This window comes from Acyrthosiphon pisum, chromosome A2 (assembly GCF_005508785.2).
Source record: "Acyrthosiphon pisum isolate AL4f chromosome A2, pea_aphid_22Mar2018_4r6ur, whole genome shotgun sequence".
Classification (NCBI taxonomy): Eukaryota; Metazoa; Arthropoda; class Insecta; order Hemiptera; family Aphididae; genus Acyrthosiphon; species Acyrthosiphon pisum.
Genome location: NC_042495.1, coordinates 11,932,660 through 11,960,053, shown reverse-complemented (window position 1 = coordinate 11,960,053; position 27,394 = coordinate 11,932,660). Strand labels below are relative to the sequence as shown.

Here is a 27,394-nt window from a genome sequence, read left to right as displayed (position 1 = left end):
GGTTTTTTCAGTTTACAGTCTACTAACCAGCAGTATACCTTTCATTAGTCCTCACGGTGGACCGTGTCGCTGCCGTATATTTATTTTAATGGTTACCAATATCATTTTATTTATGCATTCGGCTTCTTACACGTATAACCCGGTATTGGTGCATAATACTCGACTCGCAAAATGTACCGGAATATTTACAATCAACTAACGAATCCCACGTGAGAATACTCATCAAATCGCGCACCACCTGTATAACAATAATAATATATTATACACATAAAGTGGGAGAGAAAAAGACAAGAAATACTACAAAATCAGAGGTGAGTACGTACTAATGTACTATGCGCATAGAAATATATATTATGAATATTATAACATATTATGATATTTACACAATACAACTTTTTAAAAATATGCTTGTTTCCGTGGCTGGATAAAAATAATAGGGTGGTGTATGAACTCTGACTATGTCCAGTACCTACGCATAGATATACACGGTAACGCACAATACAATACGATGAGTATACTATTTTATTAAATAGTTCATCTATTGTATACACGTTAACTGTGTACGTTTGTGTCTAGTAATAATACTTAATAAATAATAATAATAATAATAATAATAATAATAATAAAAAAAAAATAATGGATGAAAAAAACCAGTCGCTTGTCTCTGGGAACCGGTTGTGTCGTGATTCATCCGCGACCCCCTCGAGCTCTGCTCCTATATCCAACCACAGCCGTGTAAGTGCGCTCGTACACGTCTTAACTGCTCTAACAAAGACATGGACGAAAACTATACACGGGGGAGATCGTTTGGCTACAATAATGGACCTAAATCCCATTCGACTTCAATGATGGTGATTAGTGATATTGAACGCGTAAAATGTATTTATGTAAAATTATGTCTGTGACATACCATAAACAGCTACACCGCGGGTAGACTTTAACGATACGTCAGGTAGAGTACTAGAGTGCGAACCTACTTTCTGTAATTCTGTTTAGAAAAAGCTTTTGGATAGGAATTATTGTACAGTATTCGAGTTGATTTGTGTACGTATTAGGTATACCTACCCCAGAATAAAATATTAACCAACCTAGGTACCTACTATTATATGTGTTAGTTATTTTATGAACAATGAGAAGTTTGATAAAACGATATTATTATATTTTATACAGCAGCATATAATAATGTTTTGATATCGGCCTAGAAATCATTTGAAAGTTATTGAAGAATAAAGAAATAAACATTATCGAAATATGAAGTTTATAACGTATTGATATTGATATTTCGACATAAGTACCTAACCTTTTTATATATTGATATTATAATATTATTGTTTCATTGATAGCAATTATTGGTGCAATACCACTACAACCATTACCTATATTGTATGGGTATAGGATCCAACAGGTCTATAATAATGAACGGTAAAATAATGCACGAAAGAGTGTTGCATAAAGTGCTTGACATTTGCGTGATTTGTGTGTGCATGTCTGTAATAGATACGGTGGTATTACATAAACAAATTATCGTTTACTTTACACATACCCACACAGCGCACCCTTACTCGTAAGTCGTAACAATTCATTTATCGAATCGACCAGTTTATAATATTCCTTTAATAGTTTTAATCATATTAAATTATTTGTTATTTATCAGCTACTGTTGCGGATTGATACAATATGATAGATACAATGTGATAGATAATAACATAATATTATCAAAATCTTGCAAAGTTTAGATTTTTCAATGCTGTCATTCAATAATTATTTCAAATGACCCGAACAACTGTAACCAAGGGCAAGCATCGCTCATTTGAAACACCCTTATTTTCACTAGTTCCAAATTTGCCTGAATCTATTTATACATAAGTGCATTGATTCTTGTTTATTTTTTGCCTGTGATAAATGATAATTGATTAATATTCACGATAAACAACAATGGTTACAGTAAAAATACATACATAAATGTTATATATTGTATTATTGTTATCTATTTGATAAAACTAAATAACTATAGTACCAAATACTTTTTGCATATAGATATTTAAATTATTTTTATTTGTTAAGTATAGCCAGTTTAAGTAGTAGTTGCAGTTGTTAAATCGTTATCCCAAACACTGAAAATATTATTGTATTAAATCATTTTTCATTAATCTTAACTGAATTATTGCTGGATTATATGTGGAAATTATTCTTTATGTGATGAAAACTCAACGTGAAGTAATAATTCGGACCTATTAATGACGATTTTCTTATGTAAATTACCTATCGATAGTTTCGATTCGTTGAATTTATTCCAACGCTATAAATTATAAAATTATAATATAATTGGACAAAAACTAATTTATTGAATATTGAATCCCAATAATATATTTCTTATCAATAGGTATATATCTATTATATTTAAATAATATTTAACTTACGTATACCTCTTAGTACCAACCGATTGGACATTATTATCATAAAAACATTAAATAGGTACCTACCCATTTTAAAAATATGCTTCTTCGCCGACGCCAGGCTACTCGGTTTTCGTAAGGTTTGTTACGAGGATAACAAAAACTAATAAATTAGAATACTGTGGGATAAAGAATTAAAATACAAATGTGATTACGATTTTCTTGTAGATAGAGGTAGCTTAGCTACTCTAGCGATGGAAAATTTACAAATGATGTGTACATATGCAGTCATGCAATAATCGTGATTCGCTTTCACCACTCACCACTTATGAAGATTATTCATAATTTTCCCGATTGTTGGTAAACGCCGAAATCATAATAATATTGTTCGGTAACATATATTGTACTACATCTGTAATGTTGAGTAAATTATGCGTGAAACCAAATTCGTTCTATAATCTGATGTAGAGTAGTTACCTCGTATAGCTCAATAAATTCGGCGATGCAGATTGCGTTTGGGGTGTAATAAAATAATGATAATGTCATGATAGTATAGGCAGTCTGTCGTAGGTACTGTGTATAGCTTTGAGGCACCTTGTGCGCGTAATAAATAATATATTATGTATATTACATAATAATATATAATATATATAAAGGTACCTGCGTTGTATGTTCGGCGATTTTGTTCTCTATGAATAGTATATATCTAAGTAAATTATAGTATAACGATGACGGTAATAATAACAATGTTTGGCAAACACACATGACGTTATTATATTATATGATGCAAGCAAAAGGTACAATAATGTTAAAGAATTTTCAAAACAAAAAATAAAAGATAAACAAACCTTCGATTACAGACAGTTATTCTTTTAACATAATTTTCTATGACAATGCGTCAACAATGGTCAACGAATAAAGAAATTACTATCTATATAACGTAGATACAAAGCCTGAGATAATACGAGCTAAGGAGTAAGGACATTACCCTCGATTTGTTGGTTTTATAGCTTAATAATTTAATAGGAAAGTTTGGTGAAATTAATTTTACTATTTATATTAAGGTTATTACTTATGGGGTATGAATAGTATTGAAAAATTCTATGAAAATGTATTTTTGTATTTCCAATTATATGGTTTATTGAGCGGTTTGAGAGTAAATACACTTATTATCAATATTGTAGGAAAAAAGCTAATCTATGTTTGTATAAAAGTAAATTTCCGATATTTTAATTATTAAGCTCGATGGTTCTAACTTCTAACCTACCCATTATATTAGCGATTATCATAAAATTGGATACGACCAGGATAATAATCTTAAACGTTTAACATGAATTAATTTAGTACTTTAATGATGTATCTTAATTGTATAGAAATTATTTTTCTTATAATAAATAATAAGTCGATTTAACCTTAGTTTGATTGGATAGTTTTACTAATCAGATCACCACCCTTCCCCCCTAACTATTAGTTTACCCCAAAATACAATCTGCTATAGGTACTGTAGCAGTTTAGCCTATAGGTTAAACGCGAAATTGTGTGATTTTAATCAATATGCCTTAACACCTAGGTATCTATATTCTTATTCTTGGATTTTTGATTTAATTTACAGTTATTTGTTGAAAGTTATGTGAAACGAATTATGCATAATTATATTATTATATTTTTTATTTGGACACATAATAAAACATTATTCCGAGATTTTCTGTATCCATTATTTATTATATAAATCTTTATGTATACGCATAACTCATAAGTTGTATGATATAATATATATTTATTAATATAATTGGAAGTAAGAGACTTTGCCCACCTCTCGCTCTTCTTCAACTACTATTGTTATAAACTACACCTTTTAAGTTTTTTTATCAATCAATTGTATCAGACTGAATTATTTTTTTTTGCCATAGAAATATATAGTAAAATTCATAAAACATAACCAAGGATTTAAGTGGGGGGTAAATTTCTGACCATGCTTAAAAATCGACTTAAAATATAGTGTGATTAAGCCTCGAAGTCAAATAAAAACATATCCTCCGTTCACAATAACTACTTATTTTTAAATCCTTATTCTTTATAATTATATAAGATTATTTTATTAAAAAGTGTATGGCTTAATAAGAATATTATTATTATACACAAACACAGATAATTATTAAATTTTTTATTTCGTGGTATTATGTGTAGTCGTGTAGACTATAGGTTTTCTGAAAACTAATATATTATAATATAGGCATACTATCCTAAATCCATATCCTAAAAGTCGTGTAAATCCTAAAGAAAAATAATATATAATTAATAATTCTATATTATATTGATATTGTTTTATTTTAATCGACTGAAAGTGAATACATAATGTGGTGTGCATACACAACATTACAAAAATGTTTAATGCTAATAACTTGAGAATAATTTGAAGAAATCACAGAACACATTAAACAGCTACAGTATTGAGAATTAACAACTTAACTCATTTCCGTCGATGAGAAGCAGCTTACACCATCATACAGAGTATACCTATACATGCATCTCGCTTAAACGTTAATTTAATATACTAGATAATAGGTCTGCAGTTAACACCATTGTATAGGTATATTTGTATGGACAGAACTCATTTTTCAACATGGCTAATGAGGATAACTGAGGCCTACGATGTATTCTCGTATACTTATGTCACTGGCAACTGCATATGTATATGGTTTTGAAGAAGGAGATAAAGGTAATAAATAATAACATTCGAGTTACAGCTGTCACGTTCATCATTGTAAAATGTAAATGCTTATAGCAAGCAACTCATTAAACGTACCTATATATACCACTATACCAGAACAAAATAGGTGAAAAATTATTTTTGTTGATTCTTTTTATTTTTTATATTGTGATAAAGGTTATACACACGATGACTCATGACGATGGCTCCTTTTATGCTCTTTAGTATACAACCCATATACATATAGTATGGGTGACTGTTGTGTGCATATTATACGTCATATACCTGTCTAATAGTGTATACCATAAAGCTATATATATATTATATATACACGATTCTAGATTATATTATTTATATGTTCGTTGTATATAATAGAAGCCTTCGATCACCTTGGGCAGCTCGTTCAAATAGTTTTTCATTTTATAAATAACGTTTGGGCGCTCTATTGATATATATCGCTATATATATAAGAGTCCAAACCCCTCAAGGGCAATACCCATCTATTCAAAAAATATACAACAGATAACGGATGTTTAATAATAATTATGAATTATAATATACCACTTGTTGTTGTGTAAAGGGCATACCTACAGGGTAACCTATATCTACTATACAGCTACCCGAACTGAAGGTGAATCGATTCAACAGAATATTATTATTTATTGCATAATAAGTAGGTATAGGTCAGTTGTTCGATTTTTTTTTTTTTTTTTATAATTTATATTTTATATCCAACAACAACGTGGAAGATGAACTTTTAGCCTTAATTAATCTGCTCCGGAATCACGTGTATCTCTTGGGGATAATACATTTCAGAAATGCTGAGAAGTTGTAAATAATTTTGAGCTTAAGAAAAATAATATTCCCCGTAGACGATGGATGAAAATGAAAACTAAACGAAGGCACAAAAAAATATAATACAAATAAAAAACTTTTAAAATTCATTTTCAGAAATATGTGAGTACAATTGCACCTATAATAATAATTCATATTTATATTAGCTGGTGGTAATTTAAATTACTATAAATTACTAATAACGAATACAAATAAAAGAAATGACTTTTTAAATCTAAAAAATAAATGAATTTTATTAAAACTATCAAGGTGAATGTGGACATATAATACGTATATAGAACGTCGTCAACAAAATATGTATTAGGTAGATATATAAACTGCAGTAAATTATGGAGAAGGTGTGCACGTTGATTATTGACTTATTCAAATTTAATTATAATATTATATAATACCTAACTAATAAATATTTAAATCTCTGGTATAGATGTATGCGTATGCGTATCACTTTATATTTATAATTCTATAGACAATTCTGCATCGAACGATTAATTTAATAATTCCATAAGTAAATTTAGAATTGTTAAAGTGCATACTTAATATTCTGGCTAAAAGTAACATTATAGTAACTGCTTGAGTAATGACTACCTAATGATTAATATATATGGTCATCACATTTTACTGAAAAATTAAAATCATCACAAGAAATATGAAGATAAGTTGCAATCAAGGGTGCCCGAAGCGGGTCCAAAGTGGCCATTACCCCTTGAGAATTTTTAACTTCATGTACTTTAGCATCAATATCACTATAACTATTATTAGATTGTAAGTAATTCTTATATCTTGCCCCTAGTGGGATTTTATCCTGCGGGCGCGCTTGGTTTCAATAAAAAACATTAATTCCCAAAAGATAAATTAGCTTAAAATTATAATATTTACATTATATGACAATATTTCTTATAACTTAATTGACTTATTATTATAATATAGATACACTAGTGTTTACTGTCGTCTGTCTTGACACTACACTGCAGTACACATTTAATATTTACAATTAACAATTAACAGTAAATCATCGTTTTTCCAAAATTGTTTACTTTAAGATTGAAGTGGATACATTGTATAAAATTTAAAAAAATAGTATTCGGAAAATAATAACAAAATCTATTTTTAATTAAATATAAATTCAATTACTTACCAGTTATTTTTACCTACCGGCTACCATGATACATTTCTACCTGCAAATTCCTTACTAAAAATTAAATTGAGTATTGGAGTAGCTGGTATTATGCTCGCGAAAAAAAGCTTTTGCAAGTGCAGCTATAAACTATCTATGAAAGTTCTCATATATAGGTAATAATAAAACATATAATAAGTAATAATGTCTGGTACTAAATTGTAAACAAAAATTTTAAAAATCTGCAAAATAGCTGTTTATTTAATATTTTAGTCGGTACCTAATACAATTGATTACAAAGTATTTATAATCAATGCTAATACCCACCATTTTATTTTGTGGTAATGAATTTACTGTACATTTATATTATAATAAATTCGGTCAGTACCTACCTCCGTCGTACGATGACTTCATAGCTGCCATACAGGTACAGTGGTGGGGGACAAAAAACGATACGAGATAAAATATGTATGGTCACTCGTCTCCGTCACCATTACGAACGATCATAGTCCTCCTCCCTCCCCTGTGAACATTCGTGATGGTAGGTGGGGGCGGGTAACGCGGTATTCGCAACCTACGATCGTGGCTCGTGGTCCGTTGCTTTGTTACCGTATATTATTTATGTTACAGCACATGACAATTATTGAAGGGGTTCAAAAGACTATACAGTTAGTTAATGTTTTTGTTATTTTTTTTTTTTGGATCATCTGCATACTTCGGTTTGTAAAATAATTATGAAAATTAATTCGCGGGTAGTAGGTTCTCTGTAGATATAAACGGGAATAAACTGTATTCGTATAATATTATAATATATTTACGTTTTACCATTGATTATAAATACTAATTATTAAAAACTAATTTATAATCATTGGTTTTACTATTACATATTATACCTAATATAATATAATATCTTTCTTAAAGTTCATACAAATTGAGAAATGTTCACATTGATCGGAGACTCGACCTGATGGATGTATTAAAAGACAATAAAGTAATTTAACATTTAAATTTATTTATTTGGTTTTTTTTTTATACAAATATAGAATTGTATAGAATATGCTTAGTAAAATAGTATAATAGGTTTATAATAATTGAAATCAAAATATTTTGTGGACTCCGGGACTCGCTTTTCTTAAATATTAAACTATAATTTATTAGAGTAGTGCCTCCTCTGGTAGTTGTTTTTGTGTCTATATTATAAATTAAATATATTATAAAGTATAGATACCTACCAGTAGTTTAACATCTAAGTTAAACTAAAAGATACAACTAAAGATAATATAATGATAAATAATAATAATAATATCTAATTGATGATTTGGCTAATAAGCATTAAAAATCAACTGCTAAACCCAAAAACTAATATTATTCCCGAGGCTTAGGACAATTTGATTTAAGTATAATTAATTATTTTATAATACAAATTTACTTAGATAAAACAAAAAAATTTTACACAATGTCACTAGTCGATGTACCTATATAATAGTACTGGATAGGGTGTTTTCTTATATAAGTAAATAATATTATTACTATAATATTAAAATAAGTGCCAGTCGCTTGTTCTAAATATTAAACAAGTATTATTATTACTATTATTTACTACAGTGTATTAATGTATTAATATAATATTATGTATTTTATCTGGTATTGCAGAAACGGGTAATTGGTCTCAATGCCCCATATTATGTCAGGTTATAATTAATACTTTTAAAAATACACTTTACATATATTGACATTAACACCACTGTAGGCTGCACCGCCTTCATATTATTATATAGGTGCAATCTATAGCTAATCCTGCACGGCGTTGCGCGTGACAAATTAAATGGATTTACCCATTCCTAAACTCCGTTAAATGGAAACTGCATAGATATTTAATACAGTTATTTGGATTGTTTTTACCAAAAATAAAATACAGGTGGTAACAATAGGTATATAAACGAAATAAAATGATAGTTTTTTGTGAGTCAACTAAATTCAACATATTTTGTGAGATGAAAAGTAAAAAGTAAGCAATAATAAGTAGCCTATGACACTATATAGTGTATACGAATCTTACTGAAAGTAATATATTGACGAACATTTTGTGAAAATCGCGGTGAAAACTGTAGATTTCCTTAAAGGTCGTCCGTTATGGCTTAAAGTCCTTTGATTTTGAATAGGAATAATGGGTTTTTATTTATAATTGAAAAAATATGGGCAGAAGCTATATAATTCGATATAATATGTATTAATTATAATATAGCTGATCCTGCACGGCGTTACCCGTAACAAATTAAACTATGCCAGTGCAGGACTTATCCTGTCTTAAGCTCCGTTAAATGTAAACAATACATATTTTTAACACTGCAGTCATTTGGGAGGTTTTGATCAAATATAAAATACATGTCTAAAATTACATACACACACACACACACACAAATTGAATATTATTAATATGGGTAGACGCGTTTGTGTGTATATCTAAGTATGAGAACCATGAGATACGAGAAAAACACGCGAGACGCGAGATCCAAGAGTGTCAATTAGGTTAAACGGCGATGAACTTAATAGTTAATCGTCACTTCATCGACCCAGAAACAATACCGTTTTATATCCGCGTTATACACACACACACACATATATATATATATATATATATATATATATATATAATATAATAGGTACTATATAGCTATCCATCTAATCCCCCGTTCGTGATCAAAGCGGTACCTATGGGCAAATGCGTTTTTCGCAGAAATTTATAGTACCTATATAGGATTGAATATTATAAAGCAACAGTATATATAATATAACATATATATAGGTATACTATATACCTACCGAGTTCCATACCGGTATACCTATAGTAATATTGTATAATATATAATACGCACACTCATATTAACCGTATTGGTGCGAGACACACACACACACATTGTAGGTCGGACTGTCGAGAGCTAATACGGTACACTGTTCTTAGGTACTTGAAGTCTGTCGCAGCAGCGGTGTGTGCCGCGTGAACCCATAATAATATGATAGTTATTATTACTGTAGAGACCATACTCACGTGTCTCCGGGAGCCGGTAAAACGAGATCGCCGTGCGTTTTAATATAACCCTGGATCCTCGTCTATGGTCCTGCAAAAAGACAGCAGCCCCGACCGACACAATGGATACATTACGAGTGGGAGAAAAAATTGAATGCACGTGTTTTTCTTATTTTTTTTCGGGTTCGGAAAACTTTTTGAAAATAGTCAGGATGATCGCTTTTTCCCCTCGCTTGTATACCGCGCGTGATGATGACGGTGAAAAACATAATTTCACCATACACAGTAAATCAAAATAAATATATTAGCAACTACTGGCCTCCTTAGATCAACTGCAGGTGTTACGTCACGTGACTTCTTCTAGTTCTTCTTTTGTGGATATGTTAAATAAGATACGTACCTACGTAGGTACCATGGATATGGTCCATGGATATGTGTGGAATGCATTTTAGTTCCGATTATATTAACATCTTAATATCAACGGACGCTACACAATAATATAATACATTCATTTAATAGGTAGGTACTAGGTATAGGCACATACCATTAAAATACATTTGAAATAATATTCATTAATTTTATTGTATCGTATTGGATAATATACTTCTTTAAACTTAAAAATAAAAATATATAAGCATTTTAAACCGGATTAACCTTTTTGAATAACCCTACAATATCAAAAACCTATACGATACACTTTAGGTACTATATAATATATGTATTCTAATAATATGTGCGTACAGAACACTGTGGTCTGTGGTATATACCTACGCCTATTATGAACACTATAAACACTTTTTATGTGGAGTGAAAGCACGCGACGGGAGGGATGGGAGGTACGGAAAAAAATATGATTAAAAAGTATATTTTTATTGCTTACGTTCATTCATCGTCGTGTTCTATAGGTATACAAAATATAATATATATAAAGCGTGCGCTCGGCGGGCAACCTGTTGGACTATAAAATCTAGAAAACACAACGTCTGCGGGACCTGAATGCCCGACGCCTGTACAAGTTTAATGTACAATAATAATAATAATATATTACAATTATAATATATTATAGGTACTTATTCTACGTGCCCACGTCCTCATTATTGTTATCCATAAATGATCCATTAATACAGAAAATAATAATAGTAGGCATCCCATCATGAGACGCAGACAACGATCACGGAATCTGATAACACAGTTTCGTGTCATTTTTAAAAATACGAATACGGAATACTCATATCTCAAAATGTACGTTATGCAATTTAATAAAAAATATCGTAAAATAAATTACGTTATGACATTTTTTTGATCTCCCTCATATATCTTATGAGTTATAATAGTAGGTACCTATACCTATACGCCTAGTTGAATTATGATATACCTACATACTTTTGAAATCGAAATCTATTGAGTGTTAAAATTCATACTTAAAATCTGTTGAGTATAATATCTTAGTAGAATTTTAATAAACAATATTATTTGTTATATATTTAAGTAGGTATTTATATAAATCCATTTGTTATAACATATATTATTATTGATTACTACCTATTATTTCACACTCGAATAGGAACAAAAGCGATGGTACAATAGTCTTTATATTATAAATTATTACTTCTATACGATCGCGTAAAAGTAAAATTTCTTTTATTTAATTCTTTAATAGCATTTATTCTACATTATAAAATTAATTTATTCACAAACACATTCAAAGCATACAGTCTGTATGATACAGATTTTATGAAGTTCTAAAGCGGTTAGGTTAGGTTCTTTAACGCATTTGAGAATTGAGACGTGCCGCATAATAATATATTTTATCGGAGTCTATATATAGTGTCAAGTTTTATATTTTACATTTTTACGTGTGGATAACTCTATAAAAACCTCAAAATACATTAAAAAGAAAATATTTTAATGTTTTTTATAGATCGTAAAAGTGGAAGAAAATAAGTTAGCCAGTTTAGATTTATAGAAATGTTATTTTTTCACTTACCAAATACGATCGTAAAATGGTACTGTTAATGTTTGCGGTTTTTCAAAACAAAAGTATTTCGTGTTTTGTTAACTAGTTCAGATGCTCATCAATTTAGTGAAAATAATTTCTAATGGCCCAATTTGAACTCAAAATTAAATAATTCATAGAAATCGTGAAACAAACAGCCCTAGAACAAATATTCTTCCCAGTATAATCGGTTACCTATTATATCAGTGGATATAAGACGAATACAAATCAACACTTTCTCGGAAATAAAATGTCTAAGTTTGAATTGTTTGAATAAGATTTCATTATTGATACTCACTTCATCTGTTTAAAACAAATACGTGAACAATGCTGATTTGATTTTAATGGTCGACAGCGTATAAATAGTCGGGACTGTTATGAGTTTTTGACGGTCGTTTACAGTCTTGAATTATTGTGTATTCGTGTAAAAAAAATAGTTTCTTCATAATATTATTTTTTAACGTCATCAAAACTCATTTTAATTTATGTCCACTCGGCGTGTATAATAATAATATTATCTAAATCATCTTTGTGTAACAGATAGATACATATTTAAATGACTTTTTGAAATGATTTTTAACAGTCAAATGTACAATAATAATTGTGTAGGTATCCACTTAATATTTTGTTGACAAAAGTACACACGTCTCGTCGTATTTGTTCAGGTTCGTAACATTATAATGGTAAATTCCCAACGTCAGTTATAATGAGAATAATAATATGGAACACTTATAAATTATAATATATTATATAACAACCAGCCTCCAAGAATATATGAATACATTTTCAACTCGATACTTTTCCCTTGCTGACCTAATCGATATGAATTAAAACTGTGGACACGAAGTATAAAACTAATAAACAATAACCCTTCACCTCTATTTTGTTCAGCTCGACGCAAACTTCAATAACAAGAATTTTTTTTTATTTACACAAATAATTAAACAACTTTTAAAAAAAACAATTCTGGTTGTGTTAGGTCAGCACACGTCATAATATGTGTTGTGATTACTGTATATAGGTACTTATAATATGAGCATAAAGACTATAATATTATCATCTTCGCATTACTCGCAGCATATTATATTTAACATAATTTTTTTTTATAGAAATTTCCGTTTTTGAAGGACAATACGTTTTAAGTGAATATTTATATTTATTTTATTTTTTTCGTCCGAATGAAGATAAACAAACTCGATATCAGGCATTCAGGTAGGTAGGTACACCGTACACAATTTAAGAAGCATTATATATAGAGGTAGGTGGAATCTCAATATAAGCATCACTAATTCGTATACGATTTATCGATTTTTTACAAGAGATTCAAATCATAAATATTGATTTAAATCGAGTAGAATTTTTTTTTACACGCAAAAATTATTCGAAATTTAATACATTTCGTCCTCGCGTGGGACCTTGAAGAAAACTATATTAAGTTAAGATCGTAATTAGTACTGAAGATATTATACTTATTTCTGGAATACATACCATAACCAGATATTTTTTGTCGAAGTTTTACACTTTGAACGTTATGATTTGTATTTTATTCCAAGGTTTTCTTTTTATATTTTTTAACGATTTATGAACTCTTTTATTGTGTGACTCAAGGTTGTTTAAAATGAGGCCATAATGTCTTCGTGCACTTTTTCATGACAATATATAGTTCAGATTTCTTTGAGAGCTATGAAATTACTATAGGACTAAATAAATACTTTAGAAATTGAAATAATTATTTGTAGGAAAATCTCAACTTAAAGTTAACTTTTAAACATAGGGTACATATCACTTTGGATTTTCAGAACTATTGCATGATACTATTATGTTTGAGTGTATCATTTTTTCATAGCTAACAATAGAAACAATGGTTTCTTAATTGAATAAATTAATTAAAATAATTAAATACTGCGTATATTATAATATTATACTAATACTATATACCTATATAACCTATCTATATTATAGTGTACATCATCAAGAGACTACATTACTACAGTATAGACATAGGATTATGCGTTTTAAGGTACTTATGTCTGTATGATAATAATATACAATTATAATGTCGTTACAATACTATCATTAAATTATTGCTTATTAGATACCTAATATACATGAATATAATAATATAATATTAAATACCTTTCACCGGCGAAACGTATTACAATTAATTGGATTTTTAATCTATATTAGTGGGTAATGGAGGACGAGACATATTTCTAAAAATACCAAGTAGCGAAGACTCCTATAACAAGTGAGATCTAAGTGACATTAATAACTGTCCTACTAAATTATTGTACAGCACTATACAAGAAATAGACAACTGCTCCACATTGTGCTGTCTTTTAAATGTAATAATAACACTGCAATCTTAACAGCAAACATCACAACCTATCGTTATTACTATCGTATATATTAATTTAATGTATATCAATTATAGTAATACATTGTTCGTGTACTTAATTGATAATTTTCTTTTACATTTATTTTTCAGAAAAATATCAATAAATGTAATATTATTTATCGTTAAATTGTATTATATATAATATCAATATATTATAATCCATAAAATAAACGAATTAATATATATAAATTAATATACGAATTTAGTATTTCTCACAGTTTATCACAGATAGGGGCAAATCCCGACGCGCATATACCTCCATGTGATTAGAATATGTTACTCTATGGTATAAATAGTCGCATTGACGTTAATGCGAACTATGAAAAATATTTCACTTGAAGCGTATTTTAGAGTAATTTTTTAGTTGCGAAACGCAAAACATCATCAGGCCACGGTAAGTTTTTCAACTTCTTTATATACTATAGTATTCTGAAAGTAAATCTATTTACAGTGGCCAGGAAAAATCGTAAAAGCTTAACCTCGTCATCTTACCCCCACCTTCACTTCTATTATATTTATTCGTCTGGACAGTACATTGCCATTGTCATAATCTGTTTTGTAAATCGATGTAGGTACTGCAAATAGTTAAAGATCAAATACTACTTTCTTAAATGGACGATATTTATTTACGCCAATCGGCAATTTTATGATTACATTTGAAATTTAATATATTAATGTGTAGTAAAATACGTAGATATAATATTAATGCACGATATATAATATAATATGGTTTATTTTCACACTTTTTTTTCTTATTTTCTATACAAAATCGATTGTTTTTAAAATGAACTACCCACGGACCACTGTAGTGAAGATCCCACATGACTTAACTTCTGAGCGATAATTAGGTACTCGAAATAAAAAATAAATGCCATTGTTTATGAGGTTCGCGTATTAAAGGTACATATTATATATTTATATACCTATTATAGATAAGGTTAAAAATGTATAATGAGTAGCTGTATTAAATTTAAACTTGTAATAATTACTAAAAATTATTTTTAAACTTTCAAATTGTGTTGTTAAATAGGTACAACTAAAAATGAATATAGATAATATTATATGCCATTACTTCTTCTATCGTTATTCGTTAGTAATCAGTACATTTTGGTATGCTACTATTAAAAATTCCGTAACTAAAATTATGAAATGTTTCCAAATATCAATTCTAAATAATTAATAGGGTACTTAGTATGAATATCTAAACAAGAATATCTTGGTGAAATAAAATTGAATAGTTCCATTGCATTCATCAGGTATATATTTCCATAAGAAACTTTACTTTGAAAAAATATTATATTTATGAAAATAAAAGTACCAAAGCTATAGGTGCTAAACATAAAAGTTAATTTCTCTTAAAATGGCATGAAAGAAACTTAGGGCGTTCTTCCTTAGGACGGCAGTACCTATATACAACAATAAAAGTGTTTATTCTACAACTGTTTTATATTATATACACAAACTAGGTGGGTAGTGCATTACATTTTATTTTTCTGTCATTATTTTTTTTTCGATTAATAAAACAATCTGATATAATCTGTAGTCTGTACATTTGTTTAGGACGTTAAGTAATTTGGTTAATATAATGAATAGGTAACATAATAACATGATTGAGGAAGTTACCCATTATATGTAACACCTCCATGTTTTTGTCTGGCAGTAAGGAAACAATATTTTTTGTATCTAATGATTGACATAATTTAACCGGCTTAACCAATTCATTATATCAGGAGTAATAGTAAATGGTAATATCTAGAAAAAAAATTTGGTGATTTATAATTAATTGTTCTGAATTACCTACCTATAATGAGTATATCTAGCTAACCGGTAATTCAAATAAAGAATTGTAATTTGTAACAAAGTACAAACTAAGAAAATATGTGTATAATAATTAATAAATATATAGTTAAATACAAGTTATAAAAGGTTGTTATAAATATTAATGTACCTACTAAATGTGGGTACTTAATAGAAACCTAAAACTCAAATATCATTTGCGTTTTATGTGTTAAATGATATTTTCAATTAATTCATAAAATAGTTACACATTATATTTTATACAAGTGCGTCACTTATACAAAATTGTTTTAAGTTTAATCTACTTTTATTAATTTCGACTTTTTATTAGGTACCTTTTATTTGTATTTTTCCATTAATATTATACAATATACCTCAATAATAAACACATAATTTATGTATTAACCTACACAATAAGTAAATTATTTATAACATAACAATATGTTTTTTATACATAAATAATTTAGTGGTTGTGTGCATTTATCGATTTTCATTCAAGTTTTCTATGTTTGATAACATTTTTTTTTTTTTATTTTTTAACTAGACAATTGTACAATCTGTAATATAATGGTTTACAATAAGCACAAGTGATAAAAGTATAAGTATAGAAAAGACAAAATAATAGGGTAATGTAACAAACAGGTTGATAATTACAATTATTTACATAAATTCAGTCAGGGGGGATGAGTGAAGAGACCATCCATTGATGGGACTTCGTGACATGTGGTTGATAACATTTAAAAGTTAAAACTGTTCATACGCGAATGTTGCTTTTGTACGTTTTGTTCTCGTCGGAAATTCAACTTAACGTTAATAATTGGTAGTTTGGCATTCAAATTCATATTTTTTCTCTTCCCACTTAAGTACCTGTTGTCGTTATAAGACGCCTCTTCGTTTTATTCGTTATTCATCGTATCAAAAATATAATACCCCGTGTGGGCAAACTCACAATTAACTAGATTTTAACGTACCTAGTACCTACACACTTGCCAATTTGCGCATTTAGCGAATTTGAATACATTATGTTGTACCGTACTGCATTGTATCGAGTAACCTAACCTAGCCAATAACAGCTGATGTGCGGTGTTGTTAAGCACTCGAGTAAAAGTATTCAAATAATTTATTTATCAAATACTTTTTTACATTTTTAAGTAGATTGGGTTACTCGATAATAAAAATAAATTGTATTGTATTATAATCGATTCCCCACGGGTAGGTGCTATAAAAAATACTTATATACTTATATACTTTTTATTTTTTAATATTATAACGAATTTTATAAACTTATTTTAATATAAAATTTTAAAAATATTTCATTTACACATCATGCATGCGTCGTGTTTAATAAGAATATTTTATAAATTAATTTACAGGCGTGAATGACTTGATTATATAGGAGCCACCCATTGTAGTGGCACTTCAGATAGGTTAGGTAGGTATGTTATTATTTTAAACGAGAAATAACAAATCATCATTTCTTGTCAAAATGCAAAAATAATTTTAGTACCTACAAGAAATCAAAATAATAATAACAATCGTAATATAATAGGAATGTTGGTTCCCCAATTTATTTTAGGTAGGTACGCCCCTCGACTTCCGTGAGATCCGTCATGTAACTGTTTCACTGTATATATGCACACAACACGCACATGTATATTATTAGTATATTACGACATCGAGATTTTCCGCAACAGTCGTTCGTCCAACTAATGAAAATATGCATACAATATACGTTATAACATAACGTACTTACTATAATATATATATATATATATATGTTATATTATATTTTATGTCTATGCTTACGACCTATACATATACTTATTATAATATTATGTGCACACCGGATGACGTGTAACGCGGTTACAGAACTTTATTATAATATGCATTCTATTGTTTCATAATTTTTTCCTTTTGAAAATTTCTCACCCGCGAATTCCACTGCAACTCATCAACGAAATCATTACCTATATAATATATTATATTAAACCTGTATAACACGAAAATTAAAATATTCTCGATCCTGAAGTGATCTCATCTCTATATAGTAATATATTATCTTTGATCTGCGCCAAGGCTGGCTTCCTAATTTAAATTCTCTTTGTTGTAATTATTTTATTTTTTTCATCTGTTTTCATTCTCTAGTCGCACTTAGTAATATTTGCCGTAATCATTGCCGTGTTGAAATGTTGTGTTTTTTTATTCAATTTATTTTTTTTAATATTAAAGCACCTATATTTTAAAAATCTTAATGTTAAAACAACGCTATGGTACAAAATAGTATGCTAGGTACTGCTGTGAACTGTCCAACTGCATATTTTGTTAACCTATGTTAGGTTCCTATAATACAATACTATAGTTATTATTGCAATAGGTTTTTGTAAAATATATTGTGATTATTGTTACACTATAGTTTTAACATTAGACATTTTATGTCTAATACGCATTAGACAAGAAAAAAATTGATTTCATATTCAAACAAATTTAAAAAGAACAAGGATGGGAAATGTTCGCGTTAAAAAATGGGCGTTGGGTAATTGAGCCACATTTTTTCTACCTGCATCATATAAAATATTAAAAAATACATTTTATTACCTGAAGATTGAGCCACAAATTAAATCTATATTTTTAAAGTGCACTCGGAGATTGGGCCATAAACGTGTGTAGCATAAAAATATTCGAATATTCAAATATATAACGTTTATTAACTAATTGTTACTTTTTTTCTAATACATAAAAATACGCGGAGGTTAAAATATAACATCGTCATAAATAAGTGTCAAACATATACAATCGGAAAATGCAGTTAATTTATTATTCAGTGGCATCTCACTTATATAAAATCCATTTGCAAAGCAGTTACCTAGGTAACTTATAGATGAATTAGCTAATTCTTCTAGATTTAAATATATTTCTTAGCTGTTTACCTATTTTAGATTTCTTATCTTTATATTCTTTACTTTAGCCTACAGCCTGATATATTCGCCACACAATTGCGGAACGTGAAACTTACATCCTACAATTTCTATGTCAGCCAACGTAATATGCTTAATTCCTTCTTGAAGTCCTTGTAATCGACAGTAATTTTTTTTGGCTTAAATTGTAAGCTTAAATATGTAAATCATAGCAAAAATGCTTTGCACAGAATTCAAAAGTGCCGTCAACATAAATAGATTCTAACGAACATATAGGAAATTTAAATTTATTTATTTATTAATTAATTTTTTTTTACAATTACCAGATAGAATATTAAAAGTCGTTGAAAACAATGGCCCAATCACTGGGTCTACCTTTTATAAATGTAAAACCGTAGTGGCCCAATTACCGCCTTTCGAAAAAAAGATTAATTTGGACCCGATTCCCGTGCACCCTAAAAAATGTACCGGGGAAGAATTGTCTACTGCACCGAAAATATTCGTGGTGAAATTGTCCATTTACCCTCGAGCTCATATTATCGCGACTGCGAAACGGAGGGGCATAGCTATATTATAATACCTATATAATAGTACCTTGTACCTATATACACCTATATATACCTTTATACCTATATATAATGACTTTTTTTTGTCTCCGCGACTGACGAACGCAGGCAACGAATGAAAAACATCAACAATTTACGCACGCAACCGTATCGCTTATATAGTATAATATACTCAATACTGTATATTATATATATATTTTATCATCGCGTATGCAACATTTAGGCTGAACTGTGTAGAGCTATTATAATATAGTGGAATAATATTATATGGCGGATCGTTGTGCTTTGGTCCGTAAAAAAAAACGTATGACACTTTTTACGTTTCCGACCGTGATCATTACCGTTGTTTTTATTATTATTTTTTTTTGTTTTTGTCTGAGTAACTCACGAAAAATCGAAGCGCAATATAATTCTTGCGTTTTTTTTTTCTTCCTTTTTCATACCGATAACTGTACATCCGTATAATCGATGTAGTCGATACTTCTACGCTATATAATATACGCCATGTGACGTTTTTCGATTTATCGAATCAATGTCAATGTATACGTTTCTAACGACTGTTGGATATGATTGTTGACATCATTATTTTTTTTTTCAATAATATAAGTATTAACTTTTAAGTATATATATACAAGGCGATTCTTTCGTGGCGAATCAGTCGCGTTATTTCCTCGGTAAATTTACGTGTTTTGATATCATTTATTTTTACATCATTCAGGTAATTGATTTTAAACGCAATGCTCATTAATTAGAAAATGAAGCACTCTAAAGTTAATCCCTGTAACTGCACGAATTTGATTCTGATCCACGAAAATGTGTCTTAAGTTTGTAAGACGGCGACAAAGAGTATCACATAAGTGATTCGATGTCGAGGACCTTAAAGCACAAAGTCTTGAAGATATTTACTTTTTTCAAAAACACATATTTACAGAGACATTTTGTAAAAGAAACAATATAACTTATTAAATAAAATAATATATGTCTTAATAATAATGGCGGCCATTCGATTTATTTTGAATAAAATATTCCTTAGAATTAGATAGTAGTATAGTACTATAGTACTGCAGGTAGTAAGTAGTTACCTACCTAAAGTGTTAAAACTAGTGATTAAAATTAATTATTCTAAATATCATTATATCCAATGAAATGATAAATATCAAAGAACTGATATGTCTTTTGTTTTTAATTTATTTCCATTAACTTTACGTTGTCGAAACTTATAGAGGTTACATTAGTCGAATATACTATTCGCAATGCAAATGATGTAGGTATACGCACTGCTGCCGTTTGCAGTTTTAGCTATTATGTAATATATGTATATAGGTATACGGTCCACGTAATTTCAATGATGGAATTGGCAAACTCGCAACTGCAAATGATTTACAGTTACCAAACGGTTGATTCTTCTCGATTACATCATACTTGACAAGACATATAGTAGTAGATATATGTATATCTTATAATATTATGTCGATAAAACAATACGCATACCAAAACAATCGATTTTAAGGGATAAAAAGTGTTCAACAGACATATAAATTAAGTTTAATAAACCTTTCATTGTCTTGACCTCCCACCATAGTAGCTAGAAGATATTTATTAAGTTAAAACTGTTGCTTGCAATTCAGGAAGTCATCGAAACATAATATAAAAATTTCGATTTGTTCGTGTACACATTGGATATGTCATAAATTATCAATAATATATAATTATTAATATTAACTCCCACGGATTGATAATAGCTGATTAATCCATCATGGCATTAGTAGGCACCTTTCTTTTGAGCGGGTGAGTAAAAAATTAACTTGACCTTGCTTGAGAAGTCAACGCTATAAGGACGTAAAGCCATAAGTAAATAGATTATAGTTAACAAACAATAGATATATATAACTCTTAAGTCTATACCTAAAGTTAATATTTAGAAAAATATTAATTTAACTCTGTTAAAAAGAAATTAATTCATTTTTTTCTAATAAATTACCATCTGTGTCACACATAATATTATTATAGTGATTGTGCAACTTTCAATTTTGTTTAGGTAAATATCAAGCAAATATTTTGTTTAAAATACATCATTAGTCCATAATCTTGGGGAAGGGGGCCCCGAGGGGCAACTGCCTCCTCGTATATTTCATCGAGTGGGCAATAGTGTAATTTTACCTTACAGATTTTTAGTTTTATCACTGATTGCCCTCACCCTCAATAATTTACCCCAGATCCCGAGTCCTGGTAGGTACCAGTTTTTCAAATTCTCCACAATTCTATAAAATTTGAAAAATTAAATTTTATATTTTAGTTGCGATCTCAATTTTAAGACTTTTCTACTGATCTACTACCCGATACTTATTTATGGGGAGGGGGGAGGAGGTTGATGGGAGGGTGTATTATATCGAAAAAAATAACTTTACGGGAATAACGTTCAAGCCTTGTAAAATTGTTGGATTTTAATGACTATTTTTTTATCTCAAAGAAGTAGACTTCCTACAGCCTCAGTCTCTGATTTTGTATTTTATTTCAAATAATTGTAATGAAAAATGTGTAAAAAAATACTTTTTATCTTGTAATTTTTTAGACATATTATAAAGTTTGAGAATAAAATATTGAAAAACAGAGATCGATGTGGTCTATAGAATATTTTCCTCTAGCAATTAAAAAAAAAAATATGAAATTTGGTTGATTCTACAAGGCGGTATCGTTATTCCCGCAGAGTGTATTTTTGAGGACAAAATGGCATCGGCACCGGACGCCTTAAAGCGTTTTATACGGTTTTTAGATTTTATCAATGTCTAAGTTATTGTCATGTATAAATCTAATCATTGTATATATTATAATACCTATTTCAGAGTTATTAAACAAATACATGATTTTAACTTAACGTATTATTTTTAAAATTGACTGGAAAAAACAGAGTTGTTACTATAGATTCTTTAACTATTCAAATTATTGAGTTGATTAGACATTTAACCAACTATAATTAAGCTAAAAAGTTTTTTTTAAAAAAACAACTTTTTAACTAGTTATAATGCCCACCTTTTATTATTATGCAAATACTACGTACCTATATATAATTATTTATTTTTTTGATAATTCAGTGCATATCAACCATTTATTGAAGTACGTATATATTAGATACTATATTTATCTCGAAAATTAATTATTGAATAATCAATATTTTTTATTACAATAATTTTTTTCAATTTTTAATTATGATTACTTTTATAATGCAACATGCAACTTATACTCTGCAGTTCATATTACTATTATTATACATATGTATATAATTAAACATAATAGGTACCGCATTTAACATTATGTTCAAAACGATATTAAGATTTCCGCGCCCATTTTTTTGGCCATATTTAAATATTAAGCACCGTATTCAATTGAAGTTAATTAATCTTAAAAGTTAAATTAAATTGAATTTCCTGTTGCACATAAAATTATAGACTTTATCTGTGTTAGTTATTATTTCTATCCGTTAGAATATAGGTAGGTATACCAACTGTAGTACTGTATAGAAAGGATTTAATAATTTTTTAAATTTTTTTAGATAACTTTTTGATTAAAACATAGATAGTAAAAATTACCTATACAAGTTACAACAGCCACTTATAAGTTATTAAATATTTAAATATAATTTATAATTTATATACATTTTTTTTTCGCTGTCCCGCAATAACGAATTATACCTACATTGTATAATATTATATATTAAATTACATATAATACTAAAGTAATATACATATTCCGGAATAAGCGAGATTATAAACTCTTCGTCAACGATACTTTCCTAGGTATATACAGCTATAATTTATCATTACCTTTATATAAATGTTTGATGTTATATTTAAAAATATTAAAAACATACAAAATACGGAATATATACGGTTATATAGGTACCTATCTTTATTGTTGCTATTGAAGTGTGTTATATTTTTCTACCAATGTTTGTTCGCAGAAAATGACGAGCGAGCGAAACATACCACACTTGAGGGACATATTCGGCGGGGTCGAAGACGACGACGGTCTGCCGAACGAGCTGCGGCGGTTGGACGTGAAGAGCGACGACCGAAATTCGTTGGGAGGCGTTAGCGCGGGCGGCACCGACAGCGCCATATCGGTGGGCTCGGCTAGCGAAGAGGACTTGTTGCCGGCCAAGGGGTCAAAGAAGAAACGGCACAAGAGCGGCGGTAGCCGGCAGACCAAGTGCGCGGCAACGTTTGAGGACGACGTGAAGCACCTGGAACGGCATCTGTCCATGAAGAAAACCATCAGGAAGAAAATCATGCGAGACCTGCAACAAGCGTTCGTCGAGGACCCGGACGAGTTCAAGGTGGAAAACATACCGCCGGAGCAGCTCAAGGCCGAGCTCAACTCCAGGAGTCTGAGCTTCGGCATGCCTGGCAAAAAGAAAGGTATCTATCTACGCCCTACCTATATATGCGTGACAAACTTATCAAGGGCCCGCCGAGTTGACGTGTCCGGTCAATGCAGCCTGTGGCCAGTGGCCACTCTGGCTGCAATGGCCAGACCTGCGAGTTTTGATTGACTAAATACTATAAGTTTTAGTTATAATTTTTTTTATGTAAGTAACTGATTTCGTATGAGGAATATATGAGCCAGATCAACGAACGTTTCCTAAATATGCTAATATTATAATATACTTATTACTTATTACATAAAGTGGTGCAAGTTGCGCAACTAGGGAGGGTGGCTTGGCTCCCCCCCCCAAATATCCCTTATTGACTTAGAATGTATAAGCCCGCAATGGATTATTTTAAATTAATAGTTTTGTTGTGTGGGCTGTAGCCCCCTACCTCCATATCATTTTAATCCTAATTTTTAATATCAATTCCGCCGGCTATCGATTCCGACGGATATTTATTAATGTTGATTCCGCCGACTGTTTATTAAACAATTACCGATGCATCATATATTATACATGATTTTTTTTTAATTAACAGTATAGGAACACCTAGTTTACCATAAAAGTCTGCAAAGTATTTATTTTCTTTACATAAAAACAATTCAAACATTGTCGTCCACAACGGACAATATAACCCAATTATACATTTATTATGGCAGAAAAAAAACAAAAAACAATATAAAATTTGTTAAAATTATAAAATAATATTTTTTATTTTTTTTTTTTTTAACATTTATTTGAAATTGAATATATACGATCAGTAATAATATTTACAATGAGCATATGGGATGGAATACAATTGGCTTTGATAGCGTAAGGGAATAGCTACCCAGCAATAACACTCGACGAAATAAAATAATATAACTAGATAACTATAAATAGTACCTAAATACCTAGTGACTGTCATTTTTAAAAAATTAAGTAAAACTGTATTTTTTTTTTTTTAAAGAGATTTATAATAAAAATAATAAAATATACAATGTAAAAGTAATGGTACCTATTATCTATTTATTGATAGGTATTTAAATTATTATCATATTATTACTGCAGTGTTATAGACTATATAGTGTGTACTTACTAATGAAATAAAACATATTTTAGATTATAAAATAGCATTGACATAAATGCAAATGTAAGCCTTTTACATTTTGTGTTTTAAAATAAATAATTTAAAAATATTCAGCGGATTGATAGCCGGGGAATCAAAATGTAAAAAAGTTTGGCGGTGTTGATTTATTGCGCAATAGATAGATTTCTTACAGATAAAAACGTAATTTCGGCGCAATTGATATAGGTACGCCCCTACTTGCGTCTATGTATCAGGCTCATTTTTGGTGAGGAGCAAAAATTTAAAAAATATAATTCAACACTTTATAATGTAGGACACTAGGATTTCATAAAAAAATAATTTTAAAATGTATACTCAACAGGTACCAAATTTAAAAAGTTACTTATTGCGTTTTATAGCATATTACGTAGGTAGTACCTACAATAATAAAATAATATAACTTATAAGTATGTTGTTTCGTATGTATAAGGAAGTAAGTGACATCAGTGGCGTGACGTAGACTTTATTTGAGGCACGTGCCTCAGCTTAAAGGGTGGTTGGTGTCCTGGAGACAAGGGGCATTTCACATATAGTAAATAATTTATTAAGTACACACTAAGACTATGCAAATCATTCTACTCAGTTACCATTTACGTAAATACGTAATTATTTATATATAATAGTGTCTATAATAATTACTGATATAAATTATTGTGCCTCATAAGTCAATGAAGTTCGCCACGCTACTGAGTAACATAATATAACGCTTGATAGGTTTCGACGGGTTCGTTTGCAGTTTTCCTACCTACCTGCCTACCTACCAGAAAGTGAGCCACTTTATATGGTCCAGAGGTGTCTTCGAGGGTGGTAAAAAGGCAGTCCCCCCTATAGATACCTACCTTGTAGCTTTTTGAACTTCTATTCTAAGCTGGCCAATGACTTATATATCTTTCATGATCACTTAGTGGTTCCAACTCGATTATTTTTATGTAGGTATGACATAAAATCAATAATTTTTTTTCCATACTTTTTTCATGGCTGAAATCATATTTTCTAAGATTTTACTATATCATTATATGCCACGAGGACGAGATAGGTACTATTACCTACCTATTTCATAATTTGACATGGTATAGGTACCATAAACGTAGGAGCCTATAGGTACGTTAACAATTAATCATTTCCGTTGGCCTACCTACTTTATAGTATATTATAGTATTTTATAGTTATAAAGTGGTTATTTCGTTTTCGTGTTTCTACCATCCAACTATGTAATCATATCTTAATTTACCAATTACGTATATATATTAATTATTATGTACCTATTTATGTCCATGTAACGGATCTTATAATAGGTACCCATATGGCTATGTTATATAGGTAATAGAAGTCCATTAAATAGATAGGTACCTACTTACAATAATTATTTAAAAGTTAGGTGCTAAATACATTATTTTTTTTTTTTTAATATAATTTATAATTATTTTATACTTTCAGGTAAAATGAAGTCTGAATCGAATTTCCTAGACTTTTTACGTGGCGGAAACGACTCGACAATGACCGGCCGCCGTTACAACGCAGACGAAAGCGATTCTGGACATGGGTCACCGACCAGAGAACTGGACGATGACGAACCGTCGATACGGAAGCCAAGCTTTTGGAGACGTTTTACCATAAAGGGCGCGAGGAACAAGCGGTAGACGCGAATACCGTTCGAGCGCATAAGTAACACTGTGATCCTTAAAAGTTAAAACCTATTATTATTAATATTATTATTTTATATATTTTTTTTTTATATATCACGTAAGATTGTATGTGCGTACCTATGCGGTCTATTTTCGTCTTGTCATCCTGATGCTATTATCTTCCATAATCCGACGGACGGTCACTGATGTGAACTGTCCCAACCAATTATGCAACAAGTGTCTATTACACTACTGATAACAAATCCTCTTTGATTTTTCTTTTGATTTTATGCAAGTACACATTTCCCATTGAAATATTTTCTACTACAGCCTATGATGTATTTTGATATAAAATATTTTATATAATTTATGTATGTACCTATGTAAGTATGTATATAATATGCATCTATGTAGGTACTTAATAAACATGTCATACTTAATTCAATTGTTGTACACATTT

General features: G+C 29.5%; 1 protein-coding gene across 2 annotated transcripts; it reads left to right on the top strand.

Moving 5' to 3' along the window:
* The first annotated feature begins 1 nt into the window (after window position 1).
* LOC100163009 (uncharacterized) lies at window positions 2–27,379 on the top strand. 2 transcript variants are annotated; one of them, NM_001162683.2, is given in 4 exon segments: window positions 10–311; window positions 23,734–24,190; window positions 26,747–26,974; window positions 27,058–27,375. In NM_001162683.2, coding segments are annotated over 2 exon segments (657 nt in total). In that variant the 5' UTR covers window positions 10–311; window positions 23,734–23,736; the 3' UTR covers window positions 26,950–26,974; window positions 27,058–27,375.
* Window positions 27,380–27,394: the final 15 nt, after the last annotated feature.